This window comes from Hevea brasiliensis, chromosome 3, assembly GCF_030052815.1.
Source record: "Hevea brasiliensis isolate MT/VB/25A 57/8 chromosome 3, ASM3005281v1, whole genome shotgun sequence".
NCBI lineage: Eukaryota > Viridiplantae > Streptophyta > Magnoliopsida > Malpighiales > Euphorbiaceae > Hevea > Hevea brasiliensis.
In genome coordinates this window covers 6439748-6457961 of record NC_079495.1, presented here as the reverse complement: position 1 = coordinate 6457961, position 18214 = coordinate 6439748, and the positions used below count along the sequence as shown (strand labels likewise).

Here is an 18214-nt window from a genome sequence, read left to right as displayed (position 1 = left end):
CCATCGCCATTACAATAAACCCCAAGAATCACAAGCAGAAGACTCACCATCTTCCTCTCTTCAGCACCGTCAATCATCCTTCACTGAGCTGGAATGTCAAAAGGGAAAGGAAAAAACCAGGCGACGCAGGGAATCCCAAACTGAGCAAGCGGAGACCATTTCCCATCTAGCACCCAAGCCTCTGGAACCAAAAGATCGAAATAAAAGGTACGAACGAGCGGTAAGACAGCTCTTTTGCTTTCTAGCTCTTGAGGGACTGACGCCTTAAAGATGACATGAATAGCGTCTCAGAGAGGTATCGTGCCACAAATAATCAGAACTCGTTAACCCATTGATCCGAAGCAGCCCAAGCAATAATAACCACAAACAGTAAAAAATCTCCTCGTCATAGCTTCAAATATTTAAGTAGAAAAGAAACACACATAAGCAGATTCCTGGTTCTGTCTTCAATGAAGATCAAACATTTAGCGAAACCAAAACTATAAACAACCTTGCCTGGAGGTGAGAAGGGAGAACCCATTCATGGGGCAAGAAAAGTTGACCCCTACCCATTCTGAGAATGGCAGTAGAATGAGGACAACCCTCGAGTGTCAAGATCCGACTTTGGAGACCGGACTGGCACTAGAATTTAGGCCAGAGTAAAGCTTTTAAAGCCTAAAGTCTATAATCAAACTCATCGTTCCTAAACCTATAAACCCATAACTAGACTCAAACTCAAAGCTCAATATATAAAAATATATATATATAATATATTATAATATAATATGAAAAATCCAACTCAACTCAATTTACAACACATTAACTTGACTCGATCCTAATATCTAATATATTTAATTAATTTATTTATTGTTATCAATTAATACAATATATTATTATATATTAGTGCCATAGTGAATTTCTAAGAATGAAATAAATAAATAAGTAAATAATTAACAAAACACAATAAAAACTACTACTAAATAATTCCACAATATATATGCAGATAAACATGTAGATTAGACTCTATAGAAAAATACTCATATTGTAACTTGAAAAAATATATGTTAAACCAAAATGAGCATCCGATTATATATATATATATATATATATATATATATATATATATATATATATATATATGTGTGTGTGTGTGTGTGTGTGATCTTCGCAAGATGCTACATTAAACCGAGATGCTACTCTACTTTTTTATTAATTGTTTCCCTTTCATGTTAATTTTTATTGTAGGCATTTTTTATTATTTGATCGCAAGTTTGAATAGTGATTTCCACTCTCTCCCTCACACGTGTATGGTAAATAATTTTTAAATCACCCCAAAATAATTTTTTTTTTAATTTTTAGACTTTTTTTTTTTTGGGAACAAAAAGCCCGAATTCTAGAGTGATGCCATTATTATTGAGACCGACTCAAGAAACGTTTTATCTTGGCTACCGGGATCTATACGGTGCGGGACCTTGGAAACTAAGCTGTTGGATTAAGTCCACAGTGAATCTCTCAACCTCGCCGCCTCAAGTCTCTGTTGTCCATGCATTGCATGAAGTGAGCGAACTCCTATGAAAATCACTTTGAAAAATCAGGGTCACATCACTATGAGGATTTTATTGCCTTCCTTTAGCTTTTCTGGCTACGTTTTCCTACGGCGTTGTATGTCTGCTTCTTAAGTTTTGTCTCTGTGACGGGATTTTCATCATCTACTGGTAATAGCTTTGGCGGGTGTATGAGGTTGGACCTGTTGGTACCGGGTCTTACATCTCAGTTTTCTTCCCTCACATCTAATAATAAAAAAAAAAGATAAAATCAATGAGCTTTTAACTCACTAGTATTAACCAATGATTCGCTGGTTTAGTAGTTAATGATAAGGTGAGTGGGAAGAGATTTCAGGTTCGAATCTGAATTGTAAATGTACCATTTGGCTCGGATCTTACTCTCTGGCTCTTATGATTTTCAAGTTATTGCGAGGTTCAGAGAGTTATTAGTCTGGTTAGCTAATAGCTAGATACACCTCTTGATTGTTAAAAAAGAAAAAATAAAAAACTTAGTAGTATTAGAGTAGTAAAAGTCTTCAGGTTGAGGTTTTGAGTTCTTATTCCCAATCATAACTATTTGTAAAAAATTAAAAAAAAAATTGCAAAAGTAGCATGAAAAGGACGTAAAACAGTTGAAAATAATTGATATGGAACTTGGAGAGAGAAGGGATAGAGGACTTTCTGCATTTTCTGATCCAATCCAAACAAAAACTAGAAGTTTAGGAGTAACTCACATGTTGGTTTTAATGGTGGATGCAAATTAATGTGTTAAAAATGGTTTTTAATTATTTATTTACCTATTAGACAACAGAAGAGGAATTTTCTTCCCCCCTTTCGGTTGTAATTCTCATATTAAAGGGAGGACAAAAAAAAAGATAATTCAAACACAATAATTTTTCTGATTTTGAGTTGGTAGATTTAGTGTCTAACAAAGCTGAATGGCGAAAAATAATTCATATAAATCAAATTAGTTTGGGATCAAGACTTGATTGTTATTACTTGTTTTTCCTATTTCTTGATTCATTTTGAGTTGAGATGTTCTGAAACTTGAATCTTACTTGCACTAACAAACTTGATAAACACACAACTATTTTTTCTTAAAACAAAGATTCAAGAATGGCAAGAGACTTGCCATTTCAGGTTCAGTCTTCTCTATTTTCTAGCAGGCATTCGACGAACCTACACTTAAATGATAAAAGCAAAGGAAAAGAAAAAGGAAATCATCAAACGAGTTACACATCACGAGAAGAATTAATCCTATTTCCTAAACACCTTTCAGGTGGCTACCATTTTCCTTAAGAAGCAAGCAAGTCTTGAAACGAGCAGAGTATTAGCTACTTAATGACATGAACTGTCTTCAAAGCCTTCAAAAGCAAAGGGTAAGCTGTCAGGTGGGGCAAATGGCCTTCTGTTTTGAGTATCTCAACGCTGGCATGACCTCCCACCTTACTCTTCATGTAATGGGCAACGAATTGTGGAACTGCAAAGTCTTTCTCGGACTGGATTATGGTACAAGGTACTAAAACTGTTGGAAGAATGCTTCGTAGATCACTTGAAAACACGGTTTTAGCAGTACTAAACGCTATCTTGGGTTTCATTCTCTTTAAGCTATCTTCAAACTCTGATATTGCTTGTTTGTTCTTCACACCAACAGCTCTTGGAGCAAAGTCTTGAACCCAACTTGAAAAATTGTTATTTATGTTTCTAAGTATTTCATTGATACCTGATCTCTCAAAGCCTCCTTCATATCCTTTTGCATTAAGGTACCTGAACAAAAATAAAATAAAATTCTCTGAAACAAGAAACAAGAGATGATATAATACATTTGTATCTGTGAAATTTAAAGGAAAAGATCACAGACCTTGGCGAGCCACTGAGTAAAATAAGGTGCTGAAAGAGTTCTGGCCTTTCTATTGCAGCTAAGCACCCAATCATGGCTGACATAGAATGACCCATATAGATGGTCTTGTTTACATTTAGCTCATCAAGAAGGGTCACCAAGTCTCTTGCATATCCAGTGAAGTTGGAGTACTTGTTTGGATCATAAAATTTGGGGTTTACATTTGGTGAGAAAACCAAGTCAAAAACCACAATCTTGAAGTATAATGCAAGATAAGGTATAAGAAAGTGCCAAACACTCTGGTCTGAACCAAACCCATGAGCAAGAACTAAGGTCTCACTGCCATTTCCATACACCTTAGCGTTTAGAGATTCAACAATACCTCCTCTACCATGCTCAAAAAACACACCCATGTTAGCACTCATTAGTGCAACAGTAGAGAAGATCAACACTACTCAAAAATGACTCACCTAGTTGTTTGGCTTCGGTTTCTTGGGCTATATAAATAGGGTTTTTCATGTATCTCCTACACAAGTTTAAAATTTTCAAAAATCATGGAAAAATACCATATGATTTCATTATTTTTTTTAGACTATATGATTTCATGATTTTATTAAATGAGGCTAAGGGTTTTTCTTGACTCTTTAATTTTCTGTAGCATTGCTCTTAGTATTGCCGACCCCAAATTTTTTGGGATAAAGGTTTAGTTGAGTTGAGTTGTATTGCTCTTAGCACTGCATTGCTAAATGTCATAAAGCTGTTATAATTGTTAATTTGGCATATAATTTTTTTTTCCTGACATATTTGGTTCCACCCAACATGAAATTTAAAAAGGATAATAATAAATTTGACGGAGTCCTAATATATGTGGTTTTAAGAATTTTGTTTTTCAAGGGATTGAGGAAGTGAAGATTGAAATCTAAATCTAAATTATACATTTTTTATTATTGAATTTAGTCAAGCATATAGTTTTAAGATTTTATTAAAAGGAATTTAATATATATATATATATATATATATATATATATATATATATATATATATATATATATCATGGGATATATTTTATATTTTAAAAAAATTAAGTAAATAACAAAATATTATTATTTTATAAAAAGAATTATGTAATTCATATTTTATTTTGAATTTATCAACACTTGGAGATAATATTTTACAAAATTTTATTGCATATTAAAAAAATATTCAATTATTTTATGATTGATCTCATGGAAAAATCTCAAAACTAATAAAACTTGAATAAATATAAGGATAACTATCCATGCTAAAACTCTGTGAATAAATATAAATCATTACAAGTATAGAAAGATGTCATATTAATTAGAATAAATAATATATATTATAAGCCAAATAGTAAGATTTTTTTTTCTTGTAAAATATTGTATGATTAATAAATGTTGTTTAGTGTGTACTAAAACAATCTATCTGCATGCTAATTCTATAGACAAGGAGGGTTGAGTAACAACAATTAAACAAAAGGTTTCTTTTGGAATTAAATGTTCCAACCACCAATAAAATTGACTACTCACAATGCAAGACAATGCCTTTAGGGTGGATGTAGACTAAGAAGGTGTTTTTTTTTTTTTTCCTAAATACTAAATTTGCTATCAAATTATTAACAAAATCTTTCACTTATATAAGGGAAAATGTTAATTGATTTTGTTGTAATAAGCACGTAAATCTAAGACACACATAAATTATACAATTACACAGTATATAAAAAAGAAGAAGAATAAAACAGAATTTAACATAATTTGATTTGATTATGATGAAAAGAATAAGATACAATTACTCAATACTCTCAGACCCTAACTCCAGTGTATTTTCTTAGTATCTTACAACTCCACCGCAAAAGGCAAAATATTACAATAAACAAAAGGTTTCTTTTGGAATTAAATGTTCCAACCACTAATAAAATTGACTACTCACAATACAAGACAATGCCTTTAGGGTGGATGTAGACTAAGAATGTTTTTTTTTTTTCCTAAATACTAAATTTGCTATCAAATTATTAACAAAATCTTTCACTTAGGGAAAATGTTAATTGATTTTGTTATAATAAGCAAGCAAATTTAAGATACACACATAAATTGTACAATCACACAGCATATATAAAAAAAAAAAGAATAATACAGAATTTAACTTGATTTGATTTGATTATGATGAAAAGAACAAGATACAACCCTAACCCCAGTGTGTTTTCCGAGTATCTCACAACTCTACCGCAAAGGACAGAATATTACAATATTTATACTGGTTCATACCATGAAGCATTGCCCCCGTACCCCCAAAGAAATCAGTGGTGGGTTTTGAGTCAGTTCATAATTCGGATCCATAAAAATATATCCAAAATTTAAGCCACATAAAAATAACAAATTTGATGGATATATGTAAGGAGAGCATGATACATGAAGACTTCTCTTCAAAACTAATGAATCAATTAGGGGTGTGCAAACGGTCGGTTCGGTTAACCGAACCGAACCGACAAAACAGAAAATCGAAAATCATAATTTTTAAAAATCGAACCGAACTGATTGATAAGAGAAAATCGAACCGAATCGAACCGATAAATATCGGTTCGGTTCGGTTTTAAACCGATCAAACCGAAATTTATAAAATTTCATATTTTTAACATTAAATCTAAATAATAAAAATATAAAAACAAAAAAAATTAGAAATCAAAACTCAAAAATCGTAAGGTTCGGTTCGGTTTTCATTGATTTCGGTTCGGTTTGATTTGGTTCGATTCAATTTGATTCAATTTTTTTTTGATGTCCTATATATATTAATAATTTCGGTTCGGTTCGATTTTTTTGATTTTTTTATGAAAATAACCGAACCGAACCGATTAACCGAAATTATCAAAATTATAAACCGAACCGAACCAATTAAATTTTAAAACTGAACTGATTGAACCGAATTAATCGGTTCGGTTCGGTTTTTCGGTTTAAACCGAAAACTGCTCTCCCCTAGAATCAATCTCCTTTAGTAATTAAATAAAAAAAATTTTATTGAAGGTTGGGTTCGATTAATTGGGTACTCAAGCAATTAAGATTCGAATCAAGGCTTGGACATTCACCTGATTCGGTTATTGAGTTTTAAGGATCACACTCTATTACATCTGCATAGTCGAAAGATCAAACAATGCATTTCCTAATCCTACACTGACTCTATCAGCTAAAGGTATACATCTCATTTTATTTGGGATATTAAATTCTACTCTAATTGGGGATCCTCAATCATATGCTAGGAGTAACAAATATATTTATGAAAAGTTCCATTGATTTAATCTCAGATCCCTTATTGATTTAAATGGTATTTGATTTGGCTTATAAGTTGATCAAACCTATTTATAAATTATAAATTATAAATAGATTAATATTTGATTTAATTTATAAATTAAAAAATTACTTAAAATAAATCGTAAGTTATATCAATATTATTTCAAAATAAGTATATCTTACTTATAACTTATTTATTTATTTCAAAATATTAATACTATTCTTATTTTAACAATATAACATTTAATAATATATCTTTTTTTGTAATTTTAATAAATTAAATTATTTTTAAATGTCTTTTACTAAATATTTAAACTATTTAAAAATTAATTTTAAGTAATTTTATTAAATAATTAATTATTTATTTTTAAATTAATTTATAAATTAAAAAATATATTTTAAATCTAAAGTTAAAAAATTAGTAGACAATCCGAACACAAAGATATTACTCAAGTTAATCCGCCCGATGTTCTATTATGTTGCAAGCACGTACCTGCAGAGAGTTTCGTTTAGTCCCTTAAGCTTTCAGCCATGCTTGGTTTCAGCTGTGTTTATAGTGATAAAAGCAATATCTCTGTAACGTGTATACTTTTGCAGGTACTATAACTGACCCATCAATTTTTGCCATAAAGGGCTGAAATTGATATTGATGAAATGAAAATACAAGAGGGATTCTGCCATTTCTTTTGGGTATTTGATAGAGCACCATAACTACAATCCAACAAACTTGCCATCCCAGGCTTTATTGCTCGTCTGCTGCAAAAAGCTTTTTGATTTGAATGATGCTTGCTTTTCTGGTTCTGGCACCTCTTCCTCATTCAATGCTTTTAGGTGTTGTTCTTTATTTCTTGGTGGCTCTATGCAACAACCAAACTCATCCCAACAGATTTATTTCCATATTTCTTGCTTCAATTTTCTGCACGCCAGATGTTCGATTTCATCTCTTTTTCATTCAACTGTATCAATAAATGAGTTGGTTGTACCTAATTGCCTCAATCATAGGCAACCGACTCTTTTTTTTCTTTAATTTTTATCTAGATCAATTCGATATAACTTAAAATAAATCATAAACAATAACTCACTCGTTTATTTTTTTTGTTTTTGTGTTTCAGAATACGATTAATCAACATATTAATTAATAGATTACGATAAATTAGATAAAATTATGTAATTTTTTCTTTTACAGTACCTCGGAGGTTCTCAAGAATCGATTTTCTCAATCATTTATTTTGATTTTTTCAAATTTAGGTAATTTTTTTTATTTTTTGCTTTATTGATTAGATTTAATTTGAGGTCAAATTAAATTATTATAAGAATTTTATTAAGTTTTATTTTTAATTTTAATATGAATATTTTTTTATGGAATAGTAAGAGAGATGGATTGAAGTATTGTGATTTATAATAAAAATAAAATAAAATAAAATAAAATAATAGTTTTGTTGCTATGAGATATGGGTTAAGAGGCATTCATGGAGGGAAGTAATGTACTCAAAACATTCCTTTTGAGTGTCAATGGCAATTGTCAACAATTCAGGTTGTGTTTGGCAAATGAAATGAAATTCAAGAAATGGAATCACTCCAGCTATATGATATAAGATGTTAGATACATTTTGTTCTTTGGGTGTGGATATTGTAAGTTATATAAAAATAAAATTAAATTTATTAAATTAAATATTTATATTTAAATTATATTTAATTGTAGTTAAATTCGCTATTATATAAAATTAAGTTTATAAATACTTACAAATACCTTTTTTTTTTTTTCTCATTTCATTCATTCACTCATTTTCCTTTTTACCATTTCAATTTTTTTTATCCTTTCTCTCATCTCCTTGTTTTTTCTATCATCATTTTCTTTGCTTTTCTCTTCTATTTTCTTCGATTTTCTCTTTTTTTTTTTCACTCTCATCATTTTTTCTCTTTTCTCATTTTATTCTCTTTTCTACCACTTTTTCCTCATATTGTAATTTATTTATAATAATTATTAGTGATAAAATAATATCATATTTCTAATAATAAAATAATTTGAGAAAAAAATAATCTAAATAAAAAAAATAAAATTTATTATTTTAATTGAAAATAATTTTTCTAGTTCACTAACGGATTTAAAATCCATTCTTGAATTTAGCTAATGGATTATAATATTTGATTTTTTTTATTTTTTTTATTTTTTTACCGATTTAATAACAGATTTGAAATCCATGAGTATTACCAAATACCAATGGATTTAAATCCTTTGGTAATTACCAATGAATTTCAAATCCATTTGTAAAATATTATTAATAATTTGTTAGTAATTTCAATTTATCAAAAAATTTTATAAACTTATCAACAGAGAAATTTTTAGGAGCGGCTGGATTTGGCACTTAGCAAGAGATAAAGATGAAAGTAAAGCATAAGAAGATGGCTCCTGGTAGGGGAGTAGAGATGTTTTTTACCTATAATTAATTTATAAAATAATATTTTATTATTTTTACCAATTAGGGATATAGGAGCATTTTTTGCAGCAAATGAAGCAAACGGTTAGTTCAATTACCACCAGAGGGAGGTTGAAAGCTTGCCTTGTTTGAGGATAAATTGCCAGGCACAAAATTCTCAGATATGACATAGTATAGGAAAATTTTACAACAGCACATGAATAACATCTCAAAATGGCATTAAGATTCTACACAAAGATTGTTTTACAAGTCAGAACTTCAGGATCTAACATCAAGAATTTCTAGTCTACATAAAAGGTAACTGCAAGATTGAAACTGTCAGCATAAACCCTCTTGAGATGCCAACTGAAACTGCAATCTACTCAACTCAAGCCTTGAAAATTTGTCACATCTTTATGGTATGAAACTGCAATCTACAAGTATTGGAATTTAGAGACCTCCACAAATTTTCAGGGAAAAACCATCGATGGTAAGTGGCAACTACCAGCACACACCATTCTACTTTTAAACTCAGTGAACAATTTATGCGCTACTGACTCCAAAGTTCCAAGAGCCTCCTTGAGAAGTTTCTGCGCTTCAACTCTCCTCCTAGACAAGTGTAGGAAGCAATATTCAGAATTTAAACTATAAATATATCAGGGAAGTTAGTGTTTGAATAATGTTCATCCTATCGACAAACAAACACAACATGAACACTTGCCAACCGATATCAAAATAACCTTGTGAAAGTATAGCTCATAACTCAACTCAACTCAACTCAACTCAACTCAACTAAGCCTTTATCCCAAAAATTTGGGATCGGCTATATGGATTCGCTTTCTCCACTCTGAACGATTTTGGGTTAAATCCTCATAAATGTGTAATGCTTCTAGGTCATGTTGTACTACTCTCCTCCAAGTCAATTTAGGTCTACACATTTTTTTCTTTCTATCCTCTAACCTAATGTGCTCTACTTGTCTAACTGGAGCCTCCGTATGTCTACACTTCACATGATGTGAAAATATTATAAGAAGATTCACTTGGCAATAAATTAAAGGAGGAACAAAGGTCAAACCAATTATTGTGCTAACCTTTTTCTCATAAATTTTAATCCATAACAGGCAATAAATAGGCTGCACATATAGTCAGCCTACTCAATGATGATCCAACCAAATCTTGCACAACAATTTACTCCAATGATTATGCCATAGTGAAGAACAATTCTGATCAGACGATGATTCTGATGCACTAAAGCTGGAAAGAAAATAATGGAAACTGAGCACACAACCTGCCTCCTAAATTTAAAATAGTAAGCCCTATACCAGCCTCCCCAAAACTAGGCTGCAATCAGAAATCCAATCTACATATGAATTTCCTTCTGCTCCATGTGCAAGAATATAGAAAAGTCATGTCATTGCATAGAAGATTTACTAAACACATTCTACCATATCAGAGTGTAAAGAGGCTACAGTAACAGTACTTCACTCAGCCTTACGCCAACATCTCACGGTCATCATGATGACAAAAACAAGCCATTCCATGTAGTTAGTTGCTTAAGTTTGATCAGTGAGCTCTAACATAAAATATATTTTTGCTTGTTCTCTAACCATTTCTTAGGTCAACAGGTGGACAAGATGTTAAAAAAAGGTCAAGCTTAGTTGGCTAAACTTGCCCAGCTATAAAACAAGAAAAAAGCTGCACATGCTGGTCATCTACTCCTGTTATATAAGTTTAGGCTTTGATTTTTATGCCATTACCTATAAATTTAGCAAGCAAGATGCACTCATCACAACAATCACAGAATTACTACTGAAATCTGAATAATTAAGTGGTCTTTCTCCAGACCAACTGCAGAATAATTGCAATATTATCAATAAAATTAAAGCCTTAAAAATGGTTTCACCCAGGAAAAACTGCATAACCCAACTTAGAATAAAAAAGGATCAAATAGTGAAACAAAATCATTTCAAGTGCTCTGGAATAAAGGAGACTCTTTCATTCACAGTATTGGCAGTTTGAACCATTTCGGTAATGTTGGGAATTGATGAGACTCCATTTTAAGGGGAAGTGTTATGGAAAGTCAATATTATATTTAGTTATATTACTATCTAGTGTAGGATTTATAGTCCTAATTAGAAAAGGATTCCTAATTAGTAAAGAATTCCTAGTCGGTATAGTACAGCACAATTATAGGAAAGAATTGTGTGTGTGTGTGTGTGTGTGTCTCTCTCTCTCTCTCTCTCTCTCTCTCTCTCTCTCTCTCTCTATATATATATATATATATATATATATATATAGATATAGATATATCAGTGTAAGTTGCTTTGAAATTAATGAGAAAAAAGATGTAGCCTTTCAAGTTATTTTCCTCCTCTTCCTTTCTTCACTTTCTTCCTTTTAACTTCTAATTCTTAAATCTTCTACTTCTTAAATTTTAACAAGTAAAAAGATACCTCTTGATATCCTCACTGCTTGTTTACGGCGTTGTATCTGAAGCTCTAGAATATGAATCAACATAGATCGAGCATGGAAGGGGGAACATAAAGAATCAAACCCTCAAGCATATAACAGAAATAAAAGATGTCCAAACAACTCAAAAAATATTTATACCTGATGGGGTCTCAATGAATTGAGCAGGTGATGCAAGTTCTTAAATATGAGGGATATGTCGTCTACTCTTCTAGCATATTGCGATGGTCTCTCAATAACAGTATCTGCAAGCTCCAAAATGTGCAACTGCAATTCTCTATTAAGCGACCTCAGTTCTTTCTTGAAATCTAGAAAAGATAACACCATCTATCAAACAGTAGCTTTGCGCCACATTCGGTGACAAAAATGTGCAAGAAAAAGAATGAAACCACTAACACCTCATTTGGATTGAGTGTAGCGTGGTTTATTAATGTATTGTATCATATTATATTGAATGATATAGCTTTTATTATTAGCTATATGGTATAAGATGGTTTAATAACCTTTTTCTTATTTGTTGTTTGTTGTTGTTGTTGTTTAGTTATATAGTAATGGTATGATAAAATAAATATAAAGATTACTAAAATATCCTTGTTTTTATTTTAAATATATAAATGGTTATTATATAAAATGGAAATATAAAAACTTTAAAACCATCTTAAACAACCAATTTGATGGTTTACAACCCAGAACCGTCTTACTTCAGGAACAATCTAATATAACCATGCCATTCAATATGAAACCATAACAAACCATTATCCAAACAAGGATCATCTGAAAAGGGTCGAATGTAGGGGAGTAAAGCAGAAGGGACGTAACAAATTGAAGGACACAATTCAGCAGTGCTCAGTTAGCTCTCAATAATACTTCATCAACTTCATCAATCAACACCACTACTCAATACTCGCCACAATTTCCAAAATTTAAGCAAAATTAGAGTAAACATACCTACATTGGGTCCCTTGGGATAGAGCCGACGCACTCCTTGCTCTTCCAAGCTTGGAAGCACATAATCAGTATATAAAAAAAATTCCAATAATCAAAAGAACAAACAACCATGGAAACATAATTTCTAGGTAAGTGTATGCCATGGACTGAAGGATCTTACGGTGTAATTTCCACCAAAACAGATGTAGGTCCCTTCAATTGGAGGAGGCTCAGGAGCGGACTTAGGGTTTTGTAAGTAATCTTCGTGCAATCTATATAATACGGTGGTGGGGGTGGGTAGTATGTAGCTGTGGCCATTGCAAATTCTCCTCTTTCGCTTAGAAAAAAAATAAAAAAAAAAAATTCTCCTCTTTCGGCCTTCTACAAGAAAGAAGACCACGTCGTTTGCAAGGAGTTGGTTTGGTAGGGAGAGAGAGCGGCCTGCCGCTGGAGGCTAGATTTGAGAGAGGATTGGCAAACCGGCGGCGTATTTGCGATATGGTAAGGTTTGGAAATTAAAGTAGGGGTAAAATAGTAAAATAAGAAACGATGAGGTCAAAGAGGACCGTTAAAGCAGTTGACATATAAAACAAACAATACAAAAAAGGAAGGATGGGCCACCTCAAAATACAGTAAAGTTTTCCCCTCTCTCTCTCTCTCTCTCTCTCCTCCTCCGGCGTAAGCAAAGAGATGGGAAATGACGCCTAAACTTGCTGTTGATCTCTTTCTGATTGAAACTTGAATTTTAGTGCCCAATCCAATTGGTGGGTTTCCCATTTTTCAGATCTCTGAACCATTTTTCCAGGTAAATCTTCAGGCTTGCTTTCCCTTTTTTTTTTGTGTACATGCATTGAATTTCCTTTTCTGTTTTAAACAAATTTTCGATTCATCAAAAGACAAAAAAGGTGGGAATTGGGGTTTTTGAGCAGTAGAAAGATAAGGATAGATCCAGCACTAGAACTGAAATTCTGTGGGTGGATTGAAATGGGGCATAAATGCTGTTGTTATCAATGGAAATTTCAAAACTTTTGCCCCTCTTTTCAAATGAGGCGTTTTTGGAGAAAGCTAAATTTGATTTAGTTAACATGTAAACAACATTCCATCTAGAGTATGAAGGAGAGAATCAGATTTTGGAGAAATAATATTGATGTAGAACCAGTAGATTTATGAGGAACGAGGGTGAGAAACATATCTTAAAGGTAGAGAAACACATTCTCAGTTTATTAGCTCAAAGCAATTGTCAATCATATCAAAAATCTATCAAATAGAGAACCTTGGCCTATATATAAGGTGTTTATAATTTTACTAACATTAGGATTAGGAACCCCTAAATCTAATTCTAATTAGGATTTAGGAATCACAAATCACGCAAAATTCTAAATAAAATAAAACTCCACTTCCTATATTTTTTTCATAAAATAGGTGGTCCTAAAATCCCTAGTATTTCGTACATCATTCCTCCTGGCTGACAAGAACTTGATTCTGACTCCAAAGAGTCGAACTGCAAGTGAGAATCCAAGAGAGAAACATCCAAAGTTCAAAACTCCTCTTTAGTAATCCAAGTAGCATCGGAATCAGAACAACCATGCCACTTGACAAGATGAGAAGCGCAACTGTGGGAATGATTTTGTAATGTCAACAAATAACCTGGCACCCAATGTGAAGATGATAAAAAATAACTTTGGACAATGATGTGTGTCTCAACTAGATGATTTTCTTTTTTCTTATTTCAAGTTATCTACACTTTTTCTATTTTAAACTGGATAGTGTCCATGAAGTTGTTTATGAATGGGAAAAGTTAGAAAATTGGAGAGCAATGATATGATGAGAAGCGTACTTGCCTCCCTTAAAAGCAGATGCTGATTTTCGAGGGAATAAATAGCAACTCATATGCTATTCAAACTGTTTTAATTCTTTCTAATGTGGAAATATAATGCAAATCCATTTATTGTTTTGTTTTTAAACTATTTACAATACGAAAAGGTAAGGGGCAAGGGGAAAGGCTCCCAAGTAACAGTTCAACAGCAAAGGTTTGGACATTCACCACAAAGATTGGTTTAGTAAAAGTCCTGGTGGCTTCCTATTTCTGAATCAATAGTGCATTCACTTGATGCTGATTTCTGGATGCATTTGTAAGTTTCTTTTGCTTTTTTCAAAAAAAAAAAAAAAAAACTTACTGTAGGTCTCTTTCAGCATGGATCTTCCCACAACCATCATTGAACTTGTTCCAGAAAAAGAGACGATTGAAGATGGAAAAGAAGGATGCCCTGCATTCCATTGTGACCTTTATGACACAGAAATAGTTCACAAAATAGCCCAAGTGTTCCTTCCTGGATTAGCAGCAGCTTGTGTCGACAACACAACAGGTGGTATATTCAGGTCCCCTGCTTCAGTGGCTGTTGATTTGAGAAAAGAAATGATTGACTACCTCACCCAGCGAAGCGAAAGTTTTGTTGCTGAGACTGTTATCTTGGAAGGTGGTACAAATACAGAGGTATCTGACCATCCTTATGATATCATTTCTGATTTTGTTGATGACTTTGCAAGTTCAAAGAGAAATATCTTTAGTCGGGTTTCAGGATGGCTACTAAGTGAAAAGAGAGAAGACAAGATAGATGATTTCGTACAGGAGATGGAAGAAAATGGGTTTTGGCTGACAGACAGGACAGAAGCAATTGCTCAGACATTGGTTAAGAATGTTGACTTTAAGAACACATCTCACTGTGACAAGAAATTCAACACAGCAGAAGAGCTAGCTGGGCATGTTGTCAACTGTGACTTTAGGTCCATGAACTGCAAAAATGAGGGGTGCACTGTTGTCTTTTGTGCAAGCCAAATGGAGAATCATGATTGTGTTTGTCCTTTCAAAATAATCCCATGTGAACAGAAGTGCTCAGATAGCATCATGAGATGCGAAATGGACCGGCATTGTATAACTGTCTGTCCAATGAAGCTTGTGAATTGTCCTTTCTATTCTGTGGGTTGTCAATCCACCATAGCCCGGTGTATGATAAAGCAACATTGTTTAGACGACCTCCATTTGCACTTGGTATATGCTCTTAAAAATATTCACAAGGGAGCTACTGAGGAGGACCTAAAACAACGGGTGGATCAGATAGTGAAGGTGTGTCATAGTTTTAACATATACATTTAAGCTATAAATATCAATCCAACCTATACCAACTGTAGGACCACGAATGATTGTAGACCAGCAAGAAACACAAAAAAATTCTCACACATTTTGGAATGTCAAAATGTGTATGAAATTATAGTGAGTACCTGATGGGGCGTTTACCGGGTACTTCAACTTATCTATATTCTACATTCTTATTTACCTGATTGCCATATAGGATGAGTAATTTTTGTAACCAATATATATATTTACTTATTTATTATAGACATAGAAACCTGAAAGGTTCTGTTATCGATATCTGCTGAAACTTTTTTCTTTCTTTGAATCTCTCTCCCTGTCTGTGTATTGGTTCCTTGAGGAGGACAAAGGAGATTATGGGATCTGCCATTTTTTTTTTAATATCACTACACTCACAACCACTGCTTTACAACTTGACCATTCTTTTAATTTCTCCACAAAAAATCCCCTTGAAAATTAGCAATCAGTCAACATCCAGCATCAAAATTTGACATGAGATTGCCATTTTTTTCCTGTTGAAATTATATTTAATAGGCCACAATAAATTTCATCTTGTGCTCTGCATGATTAGCTTCCTGCAAATTTCCATTCCATCCACAAGGGTACAATGAAAGAGAATGGCGTTCTTTCACAAGGTAAAATAGGGGATCATCCATCTGTTGTGGACACAGATCTAACTTGAGGCATAAAGTTCTAAGCATTTGAAAAATGGTTGTCTTTTGTTCTTTCAAATTGTTGCTGGTTTTGGGTGGAGTCCCGGTACATGTGATGTTATTAACTTATTTGCATGGCCTTTTGGTAGACAGATTCATCCTCCTTCACATTTTGATTCTTGATCACTCATTTGTTATTCACTAGCACATGTTCTATATGCCCTGTTAATATAATAGTGCTTGAATCGACACATAATTTCTAACCAGAGGTGAAACTTTTGATTTTCCATGACAGTCATCTTCTGGTCAGCTAGAAGCAACTAGAGATGCAAGATCTCTAACCCTTAGAGTCAGGGATATTGATGCAAAGCTTGGGCCATTAGAAGTTAGTACTGCCAAAAAGGTTAGTGAAGATGCCACTGAGGCTACAAATAACATTATTGACAAATCCACTGAGGCTATAAACAAGGCAATTGAAGAATCATCTGAGGCTGGAAATGATGGTGTTGAAAAATTGACAAACACCACAAACAATGTTGGTGAAGAGTTCACTGAGGCTGCAAATAACATTACCAACATACCCACTGATTCTATAAATGAGGCAATTGAAGAATCATCTGAGGCTGGAAATGGTGGTGTTGAAAAATTGACCAATCCCACAAACAAGGTTGATGAGGAGTCCACTGAGGCTGTAAACAAGGCATTTGAAGAATCATCTGAGGCTGGAAATAGTGTTATTGAAAAATCAACCAATATCACAAACAAGGTTGATGAAGAGTCCACTGAGGCTGTAAACAAGGCATTTGAAGAATCATCTGAGGCTGGAAATAATGTTATTGAAAAATCGATCAATACCACAAACAATGTTGGTGAAGAGTCCACAAAGGCTGCAAATAACATCACTGACAAATCCTCTGAGGCTATAAATGAGGCAATTGAAGAATCATCTGAGGCTGGAAATAGTGTTATTGAAAAATGGACCAACACAAAAGACAAGGTTGGTGGCGGCTCTACGGAGACTTCAAATGTAACAGCTTATGCTTCAGAGGAAGCTAGAAGCCAAGTTCCAACATAAATCAATTGTGATTTCTCAGTAGACATTATAAATGAAATGTTAGAAATCTTATCTAGGAGGAAGCTCAATCATGCAACTTCTCAGATGCTCAAACACTGGTTCCTCCGCAAAACTTTTGCTCTTGAGATCTTGGTTTTGTTCCTTCCCTTCTATACCTTTTCTTTCATCAAGTTCTTTTTTGACAATGATTTTTTTCTTTTTTTGAAATCATATAATTTAAATGGCAATACTATGTACTTTGTAGTTGTCGCTATGGCGTGTATCTGCAGCATCAATTAATGTGAGGTATCTGTATCAGAACATGATGATCCCAATTGTCAAATGGGTAAACACAATTACAGAAATTTAAATGGTTGTGTGGATGATGTAAACTGATGTCTTGCAGATAATTGTTGTTGCTCAATCTGTAGGCATTAAGTACCAAGCACCATCTAAGCCTCTTCCCTTCAGAATCACCTCTCCTTGCATGTTCTTTCAGGAAGCTCAGTTTTTGTCCTTAAAGGATGCAAGTTGCCAATTTGTTGGATTCCTTCTGCTGATTGCCAGGCTATCAGGCTAGGAGGAAATAAAAAATGAGAAGGAAATAGACGTTATTTCTCCGAAGGATCTCTGAATCTGATTAACAAAGGCAGACAAGTGCAAACTCGATTATCTTGCGTCTTCAGCAATGAAAAGCTCTCTCCATGTTAATGATTCTGCTGCAATTTTACCTCCCCTTTAGTTGTTGGGCAAAGGCTTTCGTGACTTGGTCCCAAAATTATAAAGCGCGACAGGAGTGCTACAAGGTACAGGACGGCCTTCTGTACCTCAAGTGCAACCATAACCGATAGGCCCATTGTTTATAGGTTGATGGTGGATAA

The 18214-nt window shown here is 33.1% G+C and overlaps 2 protein-coding genes and 1 long non-coding RNA gene across 6 annotated transcripts; 1 reads left to right on the top strand and 2 right to left on the bottom strand.

The window, feature by feature from the left end:
* Positions 1–2561: 2561 nt before the first annotated feature.
* On the bottom strand, positions 2562–3865 carry LOC110655111 (strigolactone esterase D14). The gene is made up of 2 exons (XM_021811290.2): positions 3385–3865; positions 2562–3290 (listed from the first exon to the last, which is right to left on the bottom strand). Exons 1-2 carry the CDS (start codon positions 3786–3788, stop codon positions 2858–2860), a joined length of 837 nt encoding a protein of 278 aa, XP_021666982.2. The 5' UTR covers positions 3789–3865; the 3' UTR covers positions 2562–2857.
* Positions 3866–9239: 5374 nt separating this feature from the next.
* On the bottom strand, positions 9240–12972 carry LOC110655110 (uncharacterized). Its single transcript, XR_009147545.1, has 3 exons — positions 12497–12972; positions 11690–11856; positions 9240–9688 (listed from the first exon to the last, which is right to left on the bottom strand). It is a non-coding gene; the product is annotated as an uncharacterized LOC110655110 (long non-coding RNA).
* Positions 12973–13088: 116 nt separating this feature from the next.
* Positions 13089–17725, top strand: LOC110655108 (uncharacterized). 4 transcript variants are annotated; one of them, XM_058143732.1, is made up of 4 exons: positions 13089–13280; positions 14459–14505; positions 14669–15599; positions 16575–17725. In XM_058143732.1, the coding sequence occupies exons 3-4, from the start codon at positions 14670–14672 to the stop codon at positions 17352–17354; spliced, it is 1710 nt and encodes a 569-aa protein (XP_057999715.1). In that variant the 5' UTR covers positions 13089–13280; positions 14459–14505; position 14669; the 3' UTR covers positions 17355–17725. The 4 variants fall into 4 exon arrangements, with proteins under 4 accessions (XP_057999715.1, XP_021666981.1, XP_021666980.1 ...); XM_058143734.1 differs by having other exon boundaries at positions 13091–13280; positions 14459–14607; positions 14707–15599; XM_021811289.2 differs by lacking the exon at positions 14459–14505 and having other exon boundaries at positions 14658–15599.
* Positions 17726–18214: the final 489 nt, after the last annotated feature.

Excerpts from the sequence above, each read along its gene's own strand:
- LOC110655111 (XM_021811290.2), bottom strand. The coding sequence starts at position 3,788 with ATGAGTGCTAACATGGGTGTGTTTTTTGAGCATGGTAGAGGAGGTATT. Across the intron at positions 3,291-3,384 it reads TTACTCAGTGGCTCGCCAAG|GTACCTTAATGCAAAAGGAT; the intron begins GTCTGTGATCTT and ends ATTTTTGTTCAG.
- LOC110655108 (XM_021811289.2), top strand. The coding sequence starts at position 14,670 with ATGGATCTTCCCACAACCATCATTGAACTTGTTCCAGAAAAAGAGACG. Across the intron at positions 15,600-16,574 it reads GGGTGGATCAGATAGTGAAG|TCATCTTCTGGTCAGCTAGA; the intron begins GTGTGTCATAGT and ends TTTCCATGACAG.